The sequence below is a fragment of the Pseudopipra pipra genome, chromosome 15, assembly GCF_036250125.1.
Source record: "Pseudopipra pipra isolate bDixPip1 chromosome 15, bDixPip1.hap1, whole genome shotgun sequence".
NCBI classification, from domain to species: Eukaryota; Metazoa; Chordata; class Aves; order Passeriformes; family Pipridae; genus Pseudopipra; species Pseudopipra pipra.
The window spans coordinates 14,559,576-14,580,492 of NC_087563.1; the positions used below are offsets into that span (position 1 = coordinate 14,559,576).

The following is a 20,917-nucleotide window of genomic DNA, read 5'->3' on the forward strand; positions in this document are numbered from 1 at the left end:
AGCCGGGACGGAGCAGCCCTCGGGGCTCGGCAGCGAGACGCTGCCCCAACGCCCGGGGGTCCCGAGCTCGGCGCGGGGGCGTTTCTTTCTTGCCTCAAAAACCGCCTTCTGTCAAGTCCCGTCCCCGCCGGCGGGCCCCGTCCCGGAGCGGGGGAGCGGCGGGCGGTGCCGGCCGGGGAAGCCCGGCGGGGGCGGCGCGGGGGCTGCCCCGGCGGGGCGGGCGGTCCCGGCCCCGCTCCCCGCGGCCCGTCCCCGCTCCCCGCGGCCCCGGCTGCGCCGTGTGGCAGCGCCTCTGTCAATCAGCCTGACTTCACTCCGCACGCCCTGTGCTTCCAGTACTATACCCCCGCCGCCTCCTGGTGTCTCTGCTTCGCTGCGAGCCGGGAGCGCGGCCGCCACTGCCGCTGCGGCTGCGGCTGGGCGAATGCGCGGGCGGCGGGGCGCGGGGCAGCGCTGAGCGGCGCGGAGCGGGGCTGCCGCCTGGCCCGCCCCGGCTGCGGGCAGCCCGGGCGCCGGCCCCCGCCTCGGGCCGGGGCCGCCGCGATGGACCCTCCCGCGGGCATCGCCTGCGTCCTGCTCTGCTGCGCGCTCGCCCTGCCCGCCGGAGCCCTGCGGCGCCCCGGGGACAGAGGTAGGTCTCCGCCGGGACGCCCCTCGGGGCTGCTCGCCTTTGCCCCGGTGCCCGCCAGCCCGCCCGTCCCAAGTCGCGGCTCGTCGCCCCGCGGCTTTCCGCTCCCCTTGAACTTCTTCTGCGGCTACTTTTTGCCGGGTTTCCAGCTGTTTCCTGCAAGGGGCAGGCGGGGACGGGGAGCGGGAGAAGGGACGAGGCAGCGCCCGGCGGTGACAGCGCTGCGCTCGCAGCCCCGCACCGCCCGCTGCCTGCCCCGCGGAGCGGGCGAGCCCCGGAGGGCAGGGCGCGGTGCCTGGAGTTCCCCGTGCGGGATGAGACACATGGCAGCTGGTCTGCCTCCTCCTCCTGCCCCGGCCATCGCCTCCGTCCAAAACTCCCGGGGTTCCCGCAGAGACCGCTCCCGCTCGCTGCCCGTGGCGTTCCCATCACCGCTCGACCCATCCCCGCCGCACCGGGGGTAGTTTGAGGGACGTGCCTTTTCCTTTGCAGACTTGCCACCTGCAAACCCGGTCCCTACCCCTGTCCCTATGAGCAGTCCCGAGGCGGACCAGCGCCCTCGTCTTCAACTCTGGCCGCCCGGGTAGCCCCGAAGTCCCCGAGGCGACTCGGTCCCGGACGGGGTGGGCTGGGGTGCGGGGTCCCGGGTGGGTGGCAAAGGGTAGCGGGACCTCGCTGCAAGGGTAGGAGTGCGGGGTCCCGGCGGGGTGGGGAGGCTCACGCTGCCGTCTGGTGTTTTGGGGAGCAAAAGGCAAGTTTGAATGAACTCTGCACACTTCATGCGGGTGAACGAAGTGCCTGCACAGAGTGCGGTGTCCATCTGCCTTATGTAAGTGTCTGCTGTGCTAATGAATAATGGAATAAAAATCCCGCGGCATCAGGATGTGTTTAGTTCTAGTATCTCTGTCCTCTCTTGCTTTCTCCCTGTAAAGATTCGATTCTGAGGAATATAGAGGAGTACAGCCTTGTCATCCCCACCAGCACCGATTCAGAGGGCAGGTTCCTATCCCACCTGGTGTCTGGACCGCCAAAAGGACGTTTCAGGAGAGCAGTGGAGGACTTGCAACGTGAAGTAGCAAATGAGCAAATATTTTACAATGTCACCGTTTTTGGAAGAGAGTTTCACTTCAGGTTGCGGCCAAACTCGAGGCTCGTGGCCCCTGGAGCAACAGTTGAGTGGCAGGAGGACTCTGAGGAGACTCACATTGAACCTCTCTATGGGAATTGCCTCTATGTTGGGGATATCACTGACTTGCCAAATGCTTCAGTGGCTATCAGCAATTGTGATGGGCTGGTAAGTTACTTTTGTTATTCTATCAAAGATAATTATATTAATTTCCTACAGCCTTTAAATATAAAATGTGTGGACTGTCAGAAACTCACACCTCATATGGTAACTGTGAATGCAAATTAACTAATGTTCTCTTGTGTGGGAATAGCTGCGCTGCACCAGGCGCTGCTTTACAGACAGTGGCACTAGAAGTTTGAGCACATGCTCTGAGGTAGCTACTCTGGAACAGAGCAGCTGAAACCAGGATTTATGTTGATTTGTGGTAAAGTTGCTTGAGGTGTCTGATGCTCTGAAACAGAGGATGAAATGGCAAGTTCTCGGCATCCTCATCCACTTCGCACTTCCAGCCTGCAATGGGAAATGTTAGGAAGAGTTAATCCCAAATAATGGACTGGACAGCCCTGGAAACAAGTTTCATAGGTAAAATATGGTTTTGCCTTGGAAAATTTTAATTTATTCCGAGTCTGTTTTCATGGATCTTTCACTCAGAGAGTTTCATTGCCTAATCAAGTGATTGATGGAAAGTTGCAGAAGAGTTTGAGTTTTATATGCAAAACAGCTCCCTGGGATATATTTTGCAAGGCTGTGTGTTTTAAAACTTGCTGCAGCTTCCTGTTCTGGAGTGCATGTTCAGCAGTCAGATTATCACTGTTTGTCCCTGACATCTTAAACTGTCATACTGTCATTTGAGCAGTAATTACTGCACAGTAATTTGTTTAGTGAGAAAAGAGCTATATTTTTTTATAATGAACAGCTTATCCAGCCAATATTTCGTTGCTATAGCCTTTAGAGTTCATAATTTTGAGATTGCTTAATTGTAATGCGTTCTGCCTCTGCATAAAGGGCCAGTAGGAGTCAGTTGTATTTCTATTTATTTAGTCATAGGAAGTTGTTAGTTTGCTGTGCCAAGAAGATGACATGTATGGAGATAGTATGTTGGCTGCCTGAGAATGGAAGGGAATCAAATGCTTTTCCCCTTAGTCTTTCCTTCCCTGCGGTTTCTCTCAGCCATGTGCATTCCTGTTATGAGAAGCAGGTTTTAATGTTGCAGTTGTTTGATGTGGACAGCTGGCTGAGGGCAAGAGGAGCACCAGGACTGAGCAAGAAGAGCCACTCAGAAAGCAGAGTGTGAGCCTGCAGTCCTGCCTCAGGGGGGCAGGCAGAAGTTCTGTGCTCTCCCCATACTTGGCACAGATCGTTTTGTGTAAAAGACAAAATTTACTTGCTCAAAATTTAATTGCTCTTTACTTTTAGAACTGAGGAGGAGCCAAAACTCTTCTTCCTTGTTCATCTGTGCTGAAAGGTGGAGGAAGATCCTGTTGATGGCTGCTGCTTGCCTTGTGCTCTCTTCATCAACACAGGTGTTGACTGTAAGGGCAGTGGGGGAGCTTGTTCCTTCTTCCTTCTCGTGTTCACCTGAGTATGAACTCCTTATATTTAGAAAAGAGAGTTATGATAAAATAGAACAGGGGTTAAAGCCAAAGTATGGGTAAGACTCTAAAGGTCCAAGACCTCATGCTGCATGTGAAAATGACAAAGGGTTTATGAAATGCTGCTCTGTTTGAATTTTTAAGTAATTTCTCAAACACAAACAGATGAAGCCAGGTCTCAATTCAATGGCACTCACAATTGGCTGGAATTCAGAAAGATACCAAAAGAATTGTAGTTTTCAACCTGTGTGCACAGCCCGTGTGTCTGCCTTTTCCCAGCACTCTTGTTTCATTAGAGGAAGCAGGAGAGTTGGTCTGGGAGCTGCCACATTCCAATATGGATGTCAGGCTGATTCTTTCATGGCACTACAACTTCTGTGGTTCTGCTAATACCTTTGGCAAAGGATTGCTGCTTCCTCCATGTATATCTACAAGGTAAATGCTGCAGGGCAGAGACATGTACCTTTGCCCAGGTCACTGAAGCCTTCCTGCAGGAAGCATTACCTCAATACCTTTAAGCATCTGGCAGTAATGATTTCCCCGAGATTGTGCAGTAAATCTGTTGTAGAACAACAAATTGAACTCCAGTCCCTTGGGTACTATGTTCTGTCTCTGCCCATTCCCTCCATCTCAGTTTCTTTCTTTCTTGTGGGGCAAGAATATAAAACAGATTGTCTATAGAATTACACAAACTTCAAGAAATTATACCAGTGGTTCTCCAAAAACCACTGCTCCATGGCCAGCAATAATGAGCAAGTAACCCACTGAAGTTAATACTGCACTTAACTGTCTCTCCATTTACTTTTTTATTTTTTGTGTTTGAAAGGAATATTGAAGAATCTTTGGAGCAATGTATCACCAGCAAGACATTCTTAGAGACCACTGGGCTCTATGCTTTTCTCAGGTTTATTGGCATTTTGGATGTGAATTAAGACATGGACAAGGTTATTCTTAACTGGTTTTCTACATCAAGTTTTTGCCTCACACATAGTTTACTTCTGTGGAGGAATTCTGCAGTATTATGGATTTTTTTTTTTTTTCAGTTGCCTGACAATATACACACCATGGCCAGTGTGCCATACCTCAAGTATTTCCACCTCTTTTTCCAGGTTACTCTGGAGACAGGGATGGTGGAACTGTCTGATAACTGAGTTGTCAACTGAGAAGTCTTAGAGTTATTTGTTATAAACTTGTTTCTTTTAATTCCTAGTATTTTCTTGAAGTGTTTGCTTTTGAAGGTGGTTTGACATCTGTCTATGCTTCTGGTGGTCTTCCAGCTTTTGCATCAGACATCAGGGATGAAATCATACTGGAACTGAAGTTTCCTTCTTTGATCTTTACATTGCAAACTTTTGTTGATTGAATCTGGTTTAAGTCAGTGAATGCATCTGCTACCTTGCCAACTGATGTTATTTCCTCTGAACATCCCCTTTGGTTTGCACTTCACAACCAACTGTGCCTTATTTTCCAGTCTTTGTCAGTGAAAAGTCTGGCCAGTGGAATTGGTATTGCCAAATGAGAAGTTGTTGGAAGGCATTTACATGAAAATGTAAATTCTGTGAAGGGATTTTTGAACTGCACTATAAATTATGAAGGTTTGTTGCCCTGATTGAGGAGATACACAGTTAGTTTGGGTACTCATGGTTTTCTCTATCAGAAGTCCATGACAAAATTAGTTTTATTGACCTAAAAATCAAATCTGAGACAGATGAAGAGAACAACTGAAGTGTGCAATCTAGATGTGTTTTCAGAGCTGAAATGGATCTTTACAAATCATTGGAAAGTTGAAGCTAATCAATAACTTTTTTAACAGCTCTCTGAATTATGAATGTGACTTTTACCATATTAAAAAAAAGTTTTGTGAAAGCTTTCCTACTTCAGATAAAAATGTTCTGGACACCTTGTTATCATCTTGGTCAGCCTGACAGCCTTCAAACTAGTTCTCCACTGAGTGGGCAGAACAATCACGGTCAGCTGTTTGTGGCCTGCAGGCTATTGTGGAAGGTATTGCACTTTGAGTATGTTCTTGGTCCTTGGCCAGATTCTTACTTGTGGATGCAGTTGGAGCATAAGGGAGCTGGCTGTCCTCTCCAAGGGTTGTGAAGGAGAAGTGGTTGGAGGCTCTGAAAAGTGCCATAAAAAATATTTAGAATTATATTAATCCTTTCAGATTATTGCCTGAACTATGGGAACTCCCTTTCTTCATCTCAGCAGATGAACCTGCTATTGTAGACAAACTCTTTATACATGTGGATTTCCGATTTTTGATAAATATTTCTGCAGTGCTTGAGGCAGATGTGCCAAAAATATCTTCTTCAGGTTGACAGGATGGCAGTATTTGGTTGTGGAAATTCAGAGACATGATGTTTCTCCCAGTCTCCTCAGAACATTTGCAGTTTGTGAGCTAGAATGTGTGAGCTTAGACACAAGCAGGTATAGGAGAAACACAATATTAACACCAGGTCTGAAATGGATAAGGAACATGTGATTAAATTGGTCTGCAGTGCAGAGTCAGACTCACTGACAGGATCCTAGAAGACTGAGGATCACAACTTCAGGATGAACAGCCAGTATGATCTACCACCCATGGAAGCAAATGAAGGAACATCAGTTTCAGTAACAAAACATGATGTCCTAGTTCTACTTCATTAGTATAATCCTCTTTCTTTTTTAAAAATTAAAAGATCAGCTGCCCAAAAATTTCACTATATTATCATTAAAATGTTTAGTTGTTAGAAGTAGTTATATAGAAACTGAGCTTTTCAAGACGTCAGTGGTTGTGTGTTTTCTTAATAAGCTGTCAGCATTACATGTCTGGAGGTGCCAAGCCATAGTCACCTTATGACTAGAGTGGACTTGTTTCTTCTTATTTGGTGAACTAGGCATGGTTTGCTCTACAGCATTTCAGTCTTCACTGTGTGCTGTTATAACCCTCCCAAACTGTTTGAGAGAAGCCTGATGGCTGGCTGCTTGCCCAGATGCTGTTTCTTCTAGAAATGCTTGGGACACCAGCAGTGCTTTTTCAACTCATGCCCAATGCTAACAATATCTGCAGCCCTGGGCTGACCTGGGTGGGTTTGGGCTGATCCACTTGCTTTACTAACCAGTCATGGATCTTCAGGAACTGGTTGGTGCTTTGACTGCTGTCAATGTAAGTGCATGTCTGTCAGTTGCCCCAAGAATTTGTTATATATTATTTGTATTAATAGCGTTGCCTATTTTAAATCAGAGAACAGATTTTTTTTTCAGTTTTTATTTTACAGGGATATATTCATATAATCTAATTTGTAAATTGTAAATGTAAAAGCTCAGGTTCAGGGTCAGTCGATGGTGCTTACTAAGAGCAGTTCCAACTACCCATGTCAAATACCCACCTTTCTCCTTCCTAGGGGAATATTTCCCCCCTCCCTCCTGCAACCTTCCCTGCATTCCTGAAGATATTTAAAAACATCATGAAGTCTATACTTATTTAGTAGTAGTCCTTCACTTTTAGAATGAGCTTGAGCTCTTAGAAGTCACTGACTTTTAAGGTTATATTTTTATATACCTTCCTGACAGAGTTGCTTTCTTGGAACAGGCCACAAAGTTAAAGTTGAATATAACTCTCCTTAGGTGGAACATGTAATTTACCTGGGTAAGAGGGGGAAGGAGCTGCTCACAGCGAATACACCAGGAGAAGGCAAACATGCTTATATAACTGTTATTTTTCCTTTTAGACATCCATCTCCTGCTTTCATATGGATTTACAATTTAGTTTTGTTTCTTTATTATCTGGTTTTTGGATTATGCTGGTTTGTGATGTAGCAAAGAAGCAGAGCTTCAGGTAGCACAATATTATCTTCAAAGTCTGGTCAGGTTGAGTGCCTGACAGTTAAAACAGATGTCTGCTACAAATAATTCCAGTAATCCATTTTTTGTATGCTAAGTTCTTAGCATTTACATTGTGATCATGTTGCATGTATTTTTAGTATATTAAAATTTGGCGTATATAATCTTTTAATTTGGGAGCATTTTCTTTGTAAATTAAACCAAAATCAAACAAAAGTTGCCATCTGTTTTTTTGGTGGTTTTTTTATTTTTTTTTTTTTTGGTCTTTTGGATGAGTAGGACTGTAATACAGTGGCAGGAGAAATGCAAATATTTCCTGTGGCACAGTGTGGAACAAAATGTAAAAGTCATTCTTTTTAAGAAAACAGCATCCTTTCCTCTGCAGATCATCAGAGTGGGATCACCATTAACCCTTCTTGAAAGGTCTTTTGAATTCTGCTGGGGTTTCTACGTGTCTAAGCCAAGTATGTATGTAAATTCTAGCACAGAGTCTGACTGCACATCCCAGCTACACACATAATTTTAAAGACTTGTGTTGCCTGACAGAAAGCAATGGAGCTGTTTTGATGCCTAACACTCAAGCATGTCCACAGGTTTTCACAGGACAGACTTTGCTTTGTAACCCATTATCTGGGTTTCTGCTGTGCATTTCCTTGGACAGCCTAGTTGGACAGCCCCTTCTGTTATGTAAATTGCAAAGACTTTCCCTTTTAAAAGTTACAGTCTGAAACACAGGGAGTGTAAACACTATGATTCAGCCTCTGACTGGAGTAAATTATCCTCTGCTGTCCTTAAAAGAGATTCTATCATCAGTAAGTATTTTTTTTCCTTTGCATCTTCTGTGCATGGATCATCTCACATTTTATCTGAGAGCAGAGTAAGTAATTTTCTACATCATACAGGTGGACACCATCTGGTCAGAGTCTCCTCAGGCAATCAAAACTGGTATCTTTGTGGTATGTTGTAGGCCTTTGGATAAAATATAGGTATTTCCTTATGTCCTATTTGACCTTCTGTTGCATTGTCCTCATTGTAGTAGTATCTATTCTGTCATTTTCCAACCAGAATATTAAACTATGTACGTCCAAGAAAATGTTCCTAATGGCTTCTTCTGCTTTCCATCTTGAAAGATCCAAATATAGGAACTAATTTTGTTAAGGTCATAATTAATTTCTGGGGTAAGCAGAACATCTATTTTGAGAAGTCTGTCCCTCCTCAGCTTCCAAAGGTGTGTCCTTTGAAACATGCTATTGGCTTACTTAGGTACCAGCTCTCTTGTTGTGTGGTGAGGTGTTCCAGTGTTCTCTGAGAACTTAAGACTCTTGCAAACGGCAAGGCATTCCCACATTTTGAGTTAGTTACCTGTTTACTGTCTGCTGCAGAAGGTTGAAAAATACTTTTTTGGATCAACCGGGATTCCAGCAGTTGCATGGAGCAGGACCTTTTCTCCACAGATCACAGTAGTATTTTATTCGACCTACTTCTGAGCACTTTTTATTAATGGAGACTGTGGCTTTGTAAGCAGGTCATGCCATTACTTAATTGCACACTAGGACATTTCTCATACTGGGTCTGATTAAAACAGAACCAGGGAGCAGGTCTTCAGCCTCCTGTAGGGGTTGCACAACCTACATTTGCTTCCTGTGAACAGCTCTGATGTGCACACCCTCCTTTTTGGATCACCCTCTCCCTTTATTGCTTTCTTTCTTCCGAAGTTTCAGTAAGTTCTTTAACGCATCACATCTGGTTTCTTTAGCCCCTTTATCTGTGTGTGTTTTAAATTCATCTTTGTTTGCAGAGTCCTGACACAGCGGGTTCCCAGTTTTAATAGTCTGCAAATGAAAGGCCCACATTTCACACGCTATTTTCAGCGCCGTTCCATTAAACTGTAACATTGAAAAGAAGAGTGTCCTCTTCAAGTGCAGAAGAGCATTTTGCTTCCTCATATCTAAATCACAGTTTCTGTCATAGATCCGAGTTATTCCCAGGTCTCAAAACGTCTGGTACTTTCTTCAGATCTGGAGTTCTCAGAGTCATAAGTGTGAATCTCAGCACTAATGTTTTTGCTTTTTCTTCTAGGTAACTGTTTGCTGTTTAAAGTAGGTGTTTTAAAGTCAGAGTTTCCCTCAAGGAAAAGGCAGAGATGCCAGTTCTCTTTCTTGAAGTCTCAAAAATCACCAGGCCAGTGAAAATCATCCCAAGTATGTTGTTTTGAAGGTGTCATTTTACAGTACAGATGAGTTTCTCTTACCACCTCGTGTGTGTGTCTTGTGTGCACTTCTGAGAGAGTTTGTCCACTGGTGTGGGTTACGTGGGCTGGCTGCCCCTCAAGTGGGGGAAGTTCAATTGCTGGACGCGGTAACCTCAGCATTGTTTCATCCTCTCTGATCCCACAGAAATGACCTGCCCTGACCACTCATTTATGTACTTTTTTTTTCATGCCCCTTGTAGGAGTGCATCTACTGATCTGTTTCCCAAAACTGTGCCTTGCTAAAATTGAACAACATTTGTACAACTTGCTGTTACTTTTTGGTCTTGGTATCCTGTGGGTTTAAATTTTTCAGTGTTCCCTTAAAGTTCATATTCTTTCTTATTCCCTTTGTATTGGTTTATGTCAAATTTAATATTTTTCCTCTCTATTGCTTCACTTGTGACCTTTATCTTCAAAATAAATGCATACAATTAATTCTTTGGTTGTGCAGCTCTCTGTGGAGAATTCAGAGGCTGAAATTGCCCAGTGTCGCTGATACTTTCTGACTCTTCCACCTGCAAAGTACAATGTTTTCACTTTTCTTCTGATGTGGTGAGCTATAAATAAAGTTACTTTAACTTCTTTCCTACTGTCATTCCCTTTAACTTTTCCTGTAGTTGCCAGCTCCGTGTTTGAATTTCATTATATGGTCAGACCAATTTTTCTCAGCATTTAACCTCTAGCCCAGTGGATCTCAGGGGACAAATTCAATCTATTTTCTGCTGAAATTAAGAGTGAAGTCTACTAATCCTGTAATGAGAGAGTCAGTGGACATCACTGGTAACTTTGTGGATAAGAACATCTCCTTTTACCTGTAACTAGATAAAACTAATTTATGCATTTAAGTAATTTCTCTTCACTAGGTGTGTTGACTATAGGTAGCTGCTGTTATTGCCCTTTAAAGAAGGTGAATGATTTCTACAGTTTTCTGAAGCAAGAAAACTGGAAGGAAACACCTGGCATATGGCCAATATTTCAACTTTCAATTTTATGTTTTTTTTGGAAAACATAAAATCAAAATATCTTCCTAAGGTTTTAGGATAACACAGAGCCACATCTTGATATCAACTCTGAGTCTTTAAGCCTTTATTAATGTGTTTTCTGATTTACTACCACTGTAAGAATAATGAAGTGGACATGTGGGGAGAAGAACCTGCGTGGCTAATGAGCAGGCTGGCTAATGAGCAGGCTGGCTAATGAACAGGCTGGCCAGCAGCTCTTCCTGACCTCTTTTCTTTTACCCCATCACTTACAGCACTGACAAGGAGCAGTCCATGAAATGGCAGGAGGGATTGGATTTTGTGAATGATACTGCACATTTTAGGGGAGCCCTGAGTGCAGATATCTCAGCCTCATGTTGTACTTGCATCCCTCTCTTCTGGGTAGTCCTTTTTCCATACCTGCCTCCTCCTTCTGTGCCCTGTGGGCTGCTGGGCTGCAGGAGCATCTTCCAGCACGTCCAGTGGAGCTCTGGGCTTGTATCAGCCCCCTTAGGCAAACCCATCCAGAGGCACCTTCACTCTGCACACCCAGGATGGGGACTGCAGAGTCAGGGCTACTCTTGCAGAATTTGTAGGAGGGATTTCTTTTTCAAGTTGTGTTTCTAGCATGTGCTTTTTTTGGCGTGATATAATGAGTATTGTACAGTATAGGACGGAGAAAGTAAAAATAATACGTGGAGTCCAACAGGAAAGAAAGGCTTATTTTCTTGGGAGTAAGACTATTTCAAGAGCTAAGAATAGTAATAAACCATTTACATTTTCTTATGAATACAGTAAAATGATAGAATTTAGAAGGGAACAGGGGAAAGCATGGATTTTACTCTGAAGACTTGCTAAATTTTTAGGGTCCTAAATTTTAAGGATCCTCCAGGTCTTTTCCAACCTAAACAATTCTGTGATTCTGTGATTCTAATTTGTCTGATATTTGCCCCATATGCAAAAGACAGAACTAACATCCCATACCTACCCTAAGCAGATGCACCTTACATGTTCTGTCCTGGTGAAGTGTGTGACTCCTGAGTCTGGTACAAGGGCCAGTGTCCATGGCCATTACATCACTTGAAGGGCAAACAGGACAGAGCCTGTAGTTTGGAAAAAGAATCTGCAGAAAACACAGAGATAACCAAGGATAGGTGGCAGCACAGGCTGTGGTTACTCTTTTGATAGTGGTTTTATTTGTTTTAAGTCATGGCTTTTGGGTAAATCGTGTTCATGCAACTCATATGCAGAGGAATATACCCCTTCATTTTTCAGAGTGTTAGAATTGCTAGGCTTTCTTCTTTCTCCAAGCAGAGGAGCTGTGGAAGGAATGTGAGAGATGTTGTTTGGAAAGCATTCTGCAAACCAGAATGTATTTAAGAAACAGTCTTTGAGAAATAAATCACTACCCAATGATGAAGACAGCTGAGCTGGGCCAAGAGTCTTTCACGTGCCAACCCTCTCTCACGTGACAGGAGCTATATTGGAGGCTGACAGGCTCTGAAACTTGCAAAGCTGAAAATGTCTAAAAATTTTTTTGTATACCTAAAATAGTATCTAAATAAAATTATTTCTTTCAAACTTTTCAAAACACCTCTCTGTAGAGCAGTGTTAACCTACCTAAAGTCACAATCTTTTACCTATTGGGAACAAAAAACCCACCCCAAATCCCAGAAGCAGAAATTTTACACTGCTTCAGTTCAATACCACTAAGGAGCTCAGGGATGAAGAAGTTCTAGGGATGAATGTGGATTGGTTTCAGGTTTATAACCAAGCTTGAAATCAGAATTTCCTAATAGATTTAGGTTTCATTGTAAAGATGGCAAATCCACTATTCATCAGTAAACCAAAACATTTAATTCCCAAATAAGTGCTAAGAGGTGTCTGTCAAAATTAAATTTGTTTGCAAAGTTACAACACATTAAGGCTGACATAAGCAGCAAGTGTAAAAATGGGATTAATCACAGGATGATTTACTACTCTGAAAGAAGAATATGAAACTCAGTCTGGATAAATAATAGACAAGCAAAGAAAGACAAGACAATTTACAAGATGTCTTGAATTAATTTAAACTCCTCAGTAGGAAAGGGTAATGAATTTGCTATGAAAATAAAGTGCTTACTTCACTGCAGTCAAATTAAGGCCAACAATAATCAAACACATCTTATAAAATAGAATAAAAACGCTGAACCTATGAAAATGTAGTATAATTTTGTATTTATCTAAACAGAAAATCACACAGAAAAAAAAATAGATCTCTGTCAGTGTTTGTGTCATGATCCAGCATCATTTTGCATAAAGGCCAGGGAGGTCCCATGGCAAGTAGCTGATCTTTGGACTTGTTCCAAATCCGCTGAAGTGAATGTGTTTAGTTTCACTGGCTCCATTTGGCTTTGTTTGGGCAGGTCGATTAGCAAAGAATTTGGGACAAAAAGCAGGCCATGAAGTATTCCACATCATAACCTTGTCTTTCACCTTGTTCTCTGTCCCCTGGTGCAGTGGTGGTGGTGAGGGAGGTGAGCACGAGAGGCTCAAGGGCGGCTTTTCCCATGGCTGTTTATATCCCGTGTGCTGGATGGAACAGGACAGAACTGTGCTTCTAAACCTGAAATAGCTCTGCTAAACCTTCTTCCCCTTCTGCCTCACACCACATCCCCACCACAGAAGAGGTGATGCATTAAGCAAGGGGGAGGGATCAGGAGAAACCCTTCCCTCAGTCCATGCCAGGAAGATGAGGCAATTCCAGCTGCCTTGAATTTGCAGGCTCATTCTGACAGCTCTTCTGTGTCCTTCTCCCTATGAAGTTTGGGCCAGAAAGAGAAAGATTTTCCTGCTTTCTGAGGCTGCCCCTCTTTGATTCTGAACTGCTAGAGATGTGGTGGTGGGAAGAGCTTTCTCTGCCTAAGATGTTAGTTCTGACCTCAACAAAACTAGCATTACTTGCAAAAAAAACACCAACCAACCCCCCCCCAACAAAAAAAAAAACCAAAACAAACAACAAATCAGGAGAGAGAATAACATGAGCAAAACCCTAAGTGCACATCTGTTCAACAGACTTTTGTGATAACTCAGCAACAGCTAATTGCAACTCCTGGATCATAAATATGTTTTCAGCCAAACTGGAGTTTACTTTCCCTGATGCAACCTCCTTTCAACTCCCCACTGCGCTCTGGGATTCTGCTGGTCAGGATTCCAACAATCTGTCACTAGATGGGAAAGTTAGAAGTTGGGTCCATTCAATTATAATGAGCCAAACCTCTGTTAATCTGCATCACCGTGTCTCCACGGATTTCTGGGAGCTCTGTCACTTTGCATTAGCTGAGGACCTGGCCTTATGTAATTAGATGTTTTCACACTCTCCTGGTGATATGCCCTCCTCTGACTGTCTGGATTTCAGGCTTCCATGGTCTGAGAAGAGATACGCTCGTTTTTGGGAGGCAGCAGGACACAAAGGATCTGTGAATGTGTATGTGCTATGAACATGAGATTTCTTTAAGTAATGCATTTAGGATTTGTTAACATACTTGGAAATGGCAAAATGCATTGGAAGAGGAGGATCTTTGAAGGTTATCTGGGTCCTTAGTCTCGAATGGGCAGATGGGTTAAAGACACAGCTGTGGGCACTGCTTGTTTTCACACAAAATGTGGGCTCACTGAGGCCTCATGGCTCCCTGTCTCTGAATTGTCATTCTGACGTAATTTTTGTGACATTTCCATGTTATTATGCAAGCCTGTAGAAATAATGACAAGACTAGCAAAACTGTTGAATAAATACTGTGTTAGTAATGTGAAATTCATCTGTGATGGATATACTTAGGTGTTTGAAGGGTTTAGCTTCCTCTGGCAATTTTGTGTTTCTTTGGGGTGATTCAAAGAGGTGTTTACTTTGACTTGTGAGTTTCAGAAATATTTGTGCCTAGGTGATGCTTTTGTAGTGCACTTCCAGAATGAACTCCATGCAGTCTTTAACCCAAGGATATAATTTTGGAATATTGAATCACTGCTTGCGAGTTCTACGACAGATTCTAGCTATCCCACTGTGGGAAACAGTTGGGTTTTTTCTCTTTTCATTTTATGTTTGTTTATATTAAGACCACTTTTCACTGACGTCAGAGACCTATCAGGTCAAATCTAATCCTCTATATCTCACGGTGCACTGGCTAGATTAGCCCTAATACTTGTGTTTTCTAGTCTATGTTGGAGGCAGCTTTCACCTTGTGATCATGTCCTTCCTGAAGCTGGTTCTAGGTGATGGCTGAGCCTGTAGGTTCTCACTCCTCACCTTCACAGAGCCAGGGACCTTGTCAGCATCCCTCCTTTGCCAAGAAATGTGGAGCAAATACCCATCTTTGAAACTGCTGCCCAGAGGTCGTGGGTTTGTTCCACCACAGTTAAATTTTTGAATTTAAAAGTTTGAATTCCAAGGTGGCAGATATTTTTGAAAGACTACCTCCCTCCCCACATGCTGCTGCTGGGCTGGTGGGCACTTCTACTCTCCCTTTCATGAGCTGGAAAGATTTCCTTCACTGGGGAAAAAATGTACCGTGGTTCCTGTGAAGAAGTGTAGTGTTCAGAGCAGTGAGATGACTGTCTCTGTGTGGGATTTGGGGGAGACAATGGAATGGGTGAGAAAAAAGACCAAAAGGAAAGAGTAGTTAGAGCCTTCTGATCAGCATCAGCAGGGCAAGATGCTGAGCCCTGCCACTACAGTGCTGAGGTGATAAGAATAGCTTGTGAGTAGCCCATGCAGCAGGAATGAGCAGAAAACACTGTATTTCCTGGCAATTCATAACAGAATCCTTGTTCAGTGAATATTCTCCTTTAATGAGAACCTCCAGAAGGGAGAATGAAGCAAAAAGTGATCTCCCTATTTATCCTCATTGCTAGTCTGCAGGGCAGGGCTGGAATACTGACTCGATTTGAGAGCATATGAAAATTCTTGCATCTCCCAAACCAGTCCATGTGGCACTCCAAGGTGAGTCAGGGCTGCCCAGGGGCACTGGGCAGATGGGAGCAGAGAGCTGGAGACACGTTCACGCGCCACCAACGCGTCCTGTGTGCTGCAGGACAGTCCCCTCCAGAGCTGCAGTGATTGATTTCATGGGAAGGGTCATGGCTCCAGCCCAGAAGGGATTGAAGCACCTCTCGTCCTCACCTTGAGTTTTCTTCCTTCTCTCTTATTGTTCTGCCAAAGTTGTTTTCTAGGAAAGTTTTCTCTCATCCTGTTGCGCTGCCAGTCTGGACCAGCGTGAAATAAAAAAACCACATTGAAAGCAACAGCACAGGTTTGGTTCATTTGTTTGGGCTTTTGGGAATTTAAGAAAATATTCTGTGGCTCTGTTGCTGAGTCAGCACTGGTGGGATGTGATTTCTGAATGTGGTCAAATTTTACACAAAGCTTTGATGTTTAATGTGTCAGTCAATTAAAGCAAGCTGCTATGCAAGAAATGATGTGGTGGCTTTATGTGGCTTGCTTGATATTGCCAAAATGGGTCAAAAGTATCAGGAGAAAGTTTAATTTCCCTGTTTACATAGTGTCATTTTGCTTGCTTTGTGGTTCATTAATTTTTGCAGTGAGTAGGGTATAGTCTAAGAGCAAAAAGCCTCTTCTCTACTCTGTACAACAAAAATAGCATTTGCTCTCTCCTTCTGATTTGATTAAAGTGGTTATGGAGGTTCATCTGTGATACACATAATACTGACTGCTCCACTGAACAGAGCTTTTCTGAGCTGGGCATGGACTGTCCTGATGCCACCTGGTCAGGTGTGGATGTTGTCTGGCCAAAAGCTTTGATGGGTGAATCGATTTGGTGAAGTTTTCTGTAGAGCAGCCCAAGAGACCCTTTGTTGGCACAACTATGGTGGTGCAAGAGAAAGAACAAGTGTTCGGGGACAGGACCTTTTAAATACAGTTGTATTGCCAAGTCTGTCCTCCCACAGTGGAACCTTCATGGGGAGGACCACAGGAGCCCCAGGAATAGTTTTCAGGAAGGTGTGACCTTCTGCTGTTCTAATCGTGGGAAGGTTTTTCACAGCAAAGCAGGGCATACGTTTAGATTCCTTCTGACACTTTAATCAGACTGGCAAAAAAAGGGCTGTCCAGCTGTTTTTGTAAGATGTTCAATAATGAGACTTGCTTTAAAGCGAGTAAAAACCTCTAGGAAGGTTTTAAGATTGTACTTTAAAGTGTAAGCGTGGTGTATCTGTTCTTTTCCTAAGGGTGTTTTATTTGATTCTGGTATTAAATCAGGAGTTGATCCAAAGCCCGTTAACATAAATGAAAAGAGTTTTATTGACTTTGATGGGATTTGGATCATGCTGCACTAATTAAATAGTAAAGTATCCATTAGTAGTGAAGAAAACAGAAGAGAGGAGAGCCAAATACTGTTGTGATGAACCCTGTGAAGTTGAGTGAACTGCAGCCAAAGTCTCAATATCTTTACAGATGAGCTTTTCCATATTTCTCTGCCTCAATCCTTCTGACACAGATGCACCGTGGATTTTTAAGAGAACTGAATGTAAAAGAGCCTTACATTTTTACTGCCTGTTTAGAGGTTTTCATAGACACATTTATTCAATGAAGGTAATAATAAGAAAAAAAATGGGAAGAGAGGTGTGATAGAAGAAAGAGATGCTTTGAACAATATTGAAACTGGGTAGTAATAATTTACACTTACTTTGCTTGACTATTCTTGTAAGATTCTTAAGGAATACAGAGTTTCTAGGTTCCAAAGAAAAGAGAAGCAGCTTTCAGCTACTGATATAAGTAGAAGGTAAGGGGAAAGCTAATATGCCCTGTATCTGGAAGATCTGCATAAAAAGTAGGTTGCGTTAAAAAAGAAAATAAAATTAAAGAAGGCTGTTCTGGAACTAGCCACAGAATCAATCACATACAGACAGCTTAAAAATACAGTAATAAATGAATTTCTATGTGCTGCTGGATGGATGTTAAAAGGATCTGGCATTTAAAACCCTGAAATGCTGTTCCTTGTTCCCTTTGCTGTGACCCATTTTGCCTGGGCGGCAGCAGTGGCCCTTGAATCCAGTAGCCTACAGCACGGTTGAGACAGCGAGGGCAGCACTCACAAACAGCATTCACAGGAGTTTCCTTATGACAGGGTGATGGTTGGAGAACCCCCTGCCTTTTAAACAAGTTGGATGTGTTGGGATTTAACTGTAACCATGTAAGCTGAGGTTTTGGGGACATGAGGTGCCTGTTTGTATTTGGATGTCAGTTCTCCTTAGGCTTCTTTGACAATACAACCCTAACTGAGACGTTTTCTAAAAACAACTTGTGGCGTTGTTTGCCTGCTGATGCATTTACTGAAGGTTGGTGCTCTTAAGCCAGTTCACAAGGTTATTTCCATTTCAGATGTTTGTGTTCAGGTTTACTAGTACCTACTGAACATCCTCTCTCTTTAACTTAGCAAAAAAGAGGTTTTTCCATCTTCACTGCTCAGGTATTTATGAATAAATAATGCCTGCAATTTGGTTTGGATTTTTATTAAAGTTATCAAGAAAAAATGTTGCTTGTGCCATGGTGATACCGTGACACCATCTTCTGTGTTTATAAGCATATCTTGACTTTCTACTTGCAAAAATCAAGAAGGTCTTGTTGGCTGCAGCTGCAGACTGGAGAGTAACTTAAGTTGATTTGTAGATTTGTCACTTTTGTGATAGTCAGAAATCCCAAACAAATAAATGCTCTAGTAAAACCAGAATTTCCTAGAACACTCAAAACAACAAAGGATGAAAGAATCAGTCTCAGGCCCAGTGGCTTAAATGTTTGTCTGTGCTTCCAAAAATAAAGTGTCTGAACTAGAACCTCATCTCCCCTTTTTACATATCTTCTCTTTCAAATCCAGGGGGTACTTAGTAGAAGGTTTCCAGAAAAAAAACCCTGGTTTTATGTTTTATGTAAAAAAGATTAAGTAGAATTTTTCTTTTCTTTTGAGGAGATGGGTGTGTAGGAATTGTGTTTTAGAATCAGGCTTTTGATGAAGCCTGTGGAGTAAAACTGTTGTTTGGGGAATTCAGAATTGTTCTTGTGCTTTTTGGGAGGGCAGTGGAATGAAGCAGAAGAGATTGGCATTGAAGGATGCCACTGCACTGTGATACCCCAGAAGGGCAGGAGTTACCTTGCAACAGTGACAGGTTATAAAACAGGGTTAATGAAGCAACTGAGAGATGCCTGACTGTCCAAGGGTGCAATTCTGCTCACCTGTGATCAGTTCTGTTCCTATAATACTTCCATTGGCCCATGTGGGTACACAGATAAGTAAAGTTAAGGAAGAGTTAAAGGATTAACCCTTCAAAGAAAATGAACACTCATTAAAGTGGTTTCATTAATCATAAAAACAAAATTACACGGGGACTCCACCACACGGGAATAGAGAGATGGATTTGCTGTATATGAACCACAGAGGAAAGTCTTTCAATATCAAATTACTTTTTGTTCTGAGGCAAGGGAAACAATCCAAAATACAATGTAAACGCTTTCATCACATTTAGCTTCATTGTTTCTTAATGAAAATATTTCTGTCTGAGAACAAATGACAAACTAATTTTTCCCCTCCAAAAACCTAATTTGGCAACCAACTACTTTGTTGGTCCAAGGTTTGGGTTTTTTTTAATCATTTTTAATGTAAAATGTTGCCTTATGTTCCAGGCAATATGTGTGTTTCCATAGCAACCTCTTCTTATGTCTTGAACTTGACGGCATCAACATATGACATTTTAAACTATATAGCATTTGCATGTTCTGCTACCTTTGGACATGAGTTAGATTTACCAAAAGCTGGATTCTTGCAGATAGTTGGAGTTAGGGAAAGGTGACGGAGTCAGATATTCTTCGTACCTCCTGCTTGTTTGCAAAGAATAAGGAAGTTCTTTGAGTTCTCACTGAGCTCAAATCAAAAAACAGGACACAGATTCCTGCTCCCAGCTCCAAGTTCAACAACTAACTCAAAGTCTAGGCTTTTTCCTAGGACTGTTTGTGGGTTCTGTGTCTGATTTTCTGCACTGTGTGGTTTTGGGCTGTCTCTCTGACTTTTCTCAGGTGCACCTGCTTCTGAAGCTGGACTGTGTTCAGCGGAGTTGTTCTTGACCCTGGACACACACAGGCTTTGGACAGTGATGTACACCAGATCTCTCTCTGCTGCTGTGATCCTTCTTATTTTAAACCCAGTGAATGGTGAACCCTTTTCAGGTTAAGTGCAGTCTAATCCAACTGACAGTGTATTAGCAAAACACTTATAGAATAAAAGAAGTGAAGAAGGGAAACAAAAAAGACCTAGTCAGATTGGAGAATACGGTAGGAAAGGATGGTGTTCCAGTGAGCAGTAAAGAGGAATTAGTTTGACTGGCCAGACATAATTGTAAAACATTCTCTGGGAGGGAGCACTAATATAATTCCATGATTTGTGCTTTTACTGTCTTCCTTTTTCTGTCTGTTGCTTGGGTTGGCTGCTGATTCGAGCTTATAAAATATATATTTCAAGATATGGACAAGCTGCCAAAAATGTGACTAATAGAAAAATGCCTATTGATCTCTTTTTAAAGCCTATATTAACATTGCTCTCTGGAAGATAGTAATCAGTTCTCACTCCCTGTAGTTTTTATACAGACACCTCCCTAAAGAATAGCTCTGCTTTTCCAAATGGAGAGGAAAACTGGCATCAGGTTTGTGAGGCAAGGAGCAGAGACCCACCTGCAGCCCATGGAGAACCCCACACTGGAGCAGGGGAAGAGTCTGAGGAATCCTCCTCCTGAGGAGGAAGAAACAATAGAGACAATGTGTGATGAACTGACTGCAGCCCAAATTCCCTCTCCCCCTGTGCCACTGTGGGGAAGGAGGTAGAGAATTCAGGGGTGAAATTTAGCTCGGAAAAAACAGAGGGGTGGGGGGAAGGTGTTTTTAATATTTGGTCTGACTTGATTGGTAATAAATTAAATTAATTTTCTCCAAGTCAAATTTTGCCTGTGACAGTAATTGCTGAGTGATTGCTCCCTGCCCTTATCTTGACCCAGAGCCTTTCATTGCATTTTGTCTCCCCTGTCCATCTGAGGAGGGGAGTGATGGGCTGGCTTTGGTGGGCATCTGGCATCCAGCCAGCATCACCCCACCAGAGTATCTCTCTCCTGTTTTGGCTGCCAGTGTGTATTTGGGTCTATCTGTCACATGATTATGTAGGAGAGAGCTGATTTACACGGCAGTCGTGGCCTTAAACCCTTGCTGCAGTGGTGATCTCCACATCAGAATAAAACCAGGTCAACAGCTTGTTTTGTCTTGATTTATGACTTCATGGCTTGGAGCAGGAGACTCCTTTTATTGATGATCCTGTGCATTCAGAAGAAGTGGGTGTAGATTCTTTCCTTTTATTTACTGAAAATAGATATCACAGTGATATTCAAATATTGGCAATAGGCTCAAGCCTCCCCACCATGCACTGCTCCTTACAGGGTGTCCCTGTGCCATTCACTGGCCCACACACAACTCCTGTGTGAGCT

The 20,917-nt window shown here is 43.1% G+C and overlaps 1 protein-coding gene across 1 annotated transcript in view; it reads left to right on the forward strand.

Moving 5' to 3' along the window:
• The first annotated feature begins 378 nt into the window (after nt 1–378).
• ADAMTS2 (ADAM metallopeptidase with thrombospondin type 1 motif 2) overlaps nt 379–20,917 on the forward strand; it is a 173,291-nt gene continuing 152,752 nt past the window's right edge. Inside the window, exons 1-2 of the mRNA XM_064672116.1 lie at nt 379–631; nt 1,561–1,922. Coding sequence (XP_064528186.1) covers nt 544–631; nt 1,561–1,922 — 450 coding nt within the window. The 5' untranslated portion in view covers nt 379–543. The remainder of the gene's footprint in view (nt 632–1,560; nt 1,923–20,917) is intronic.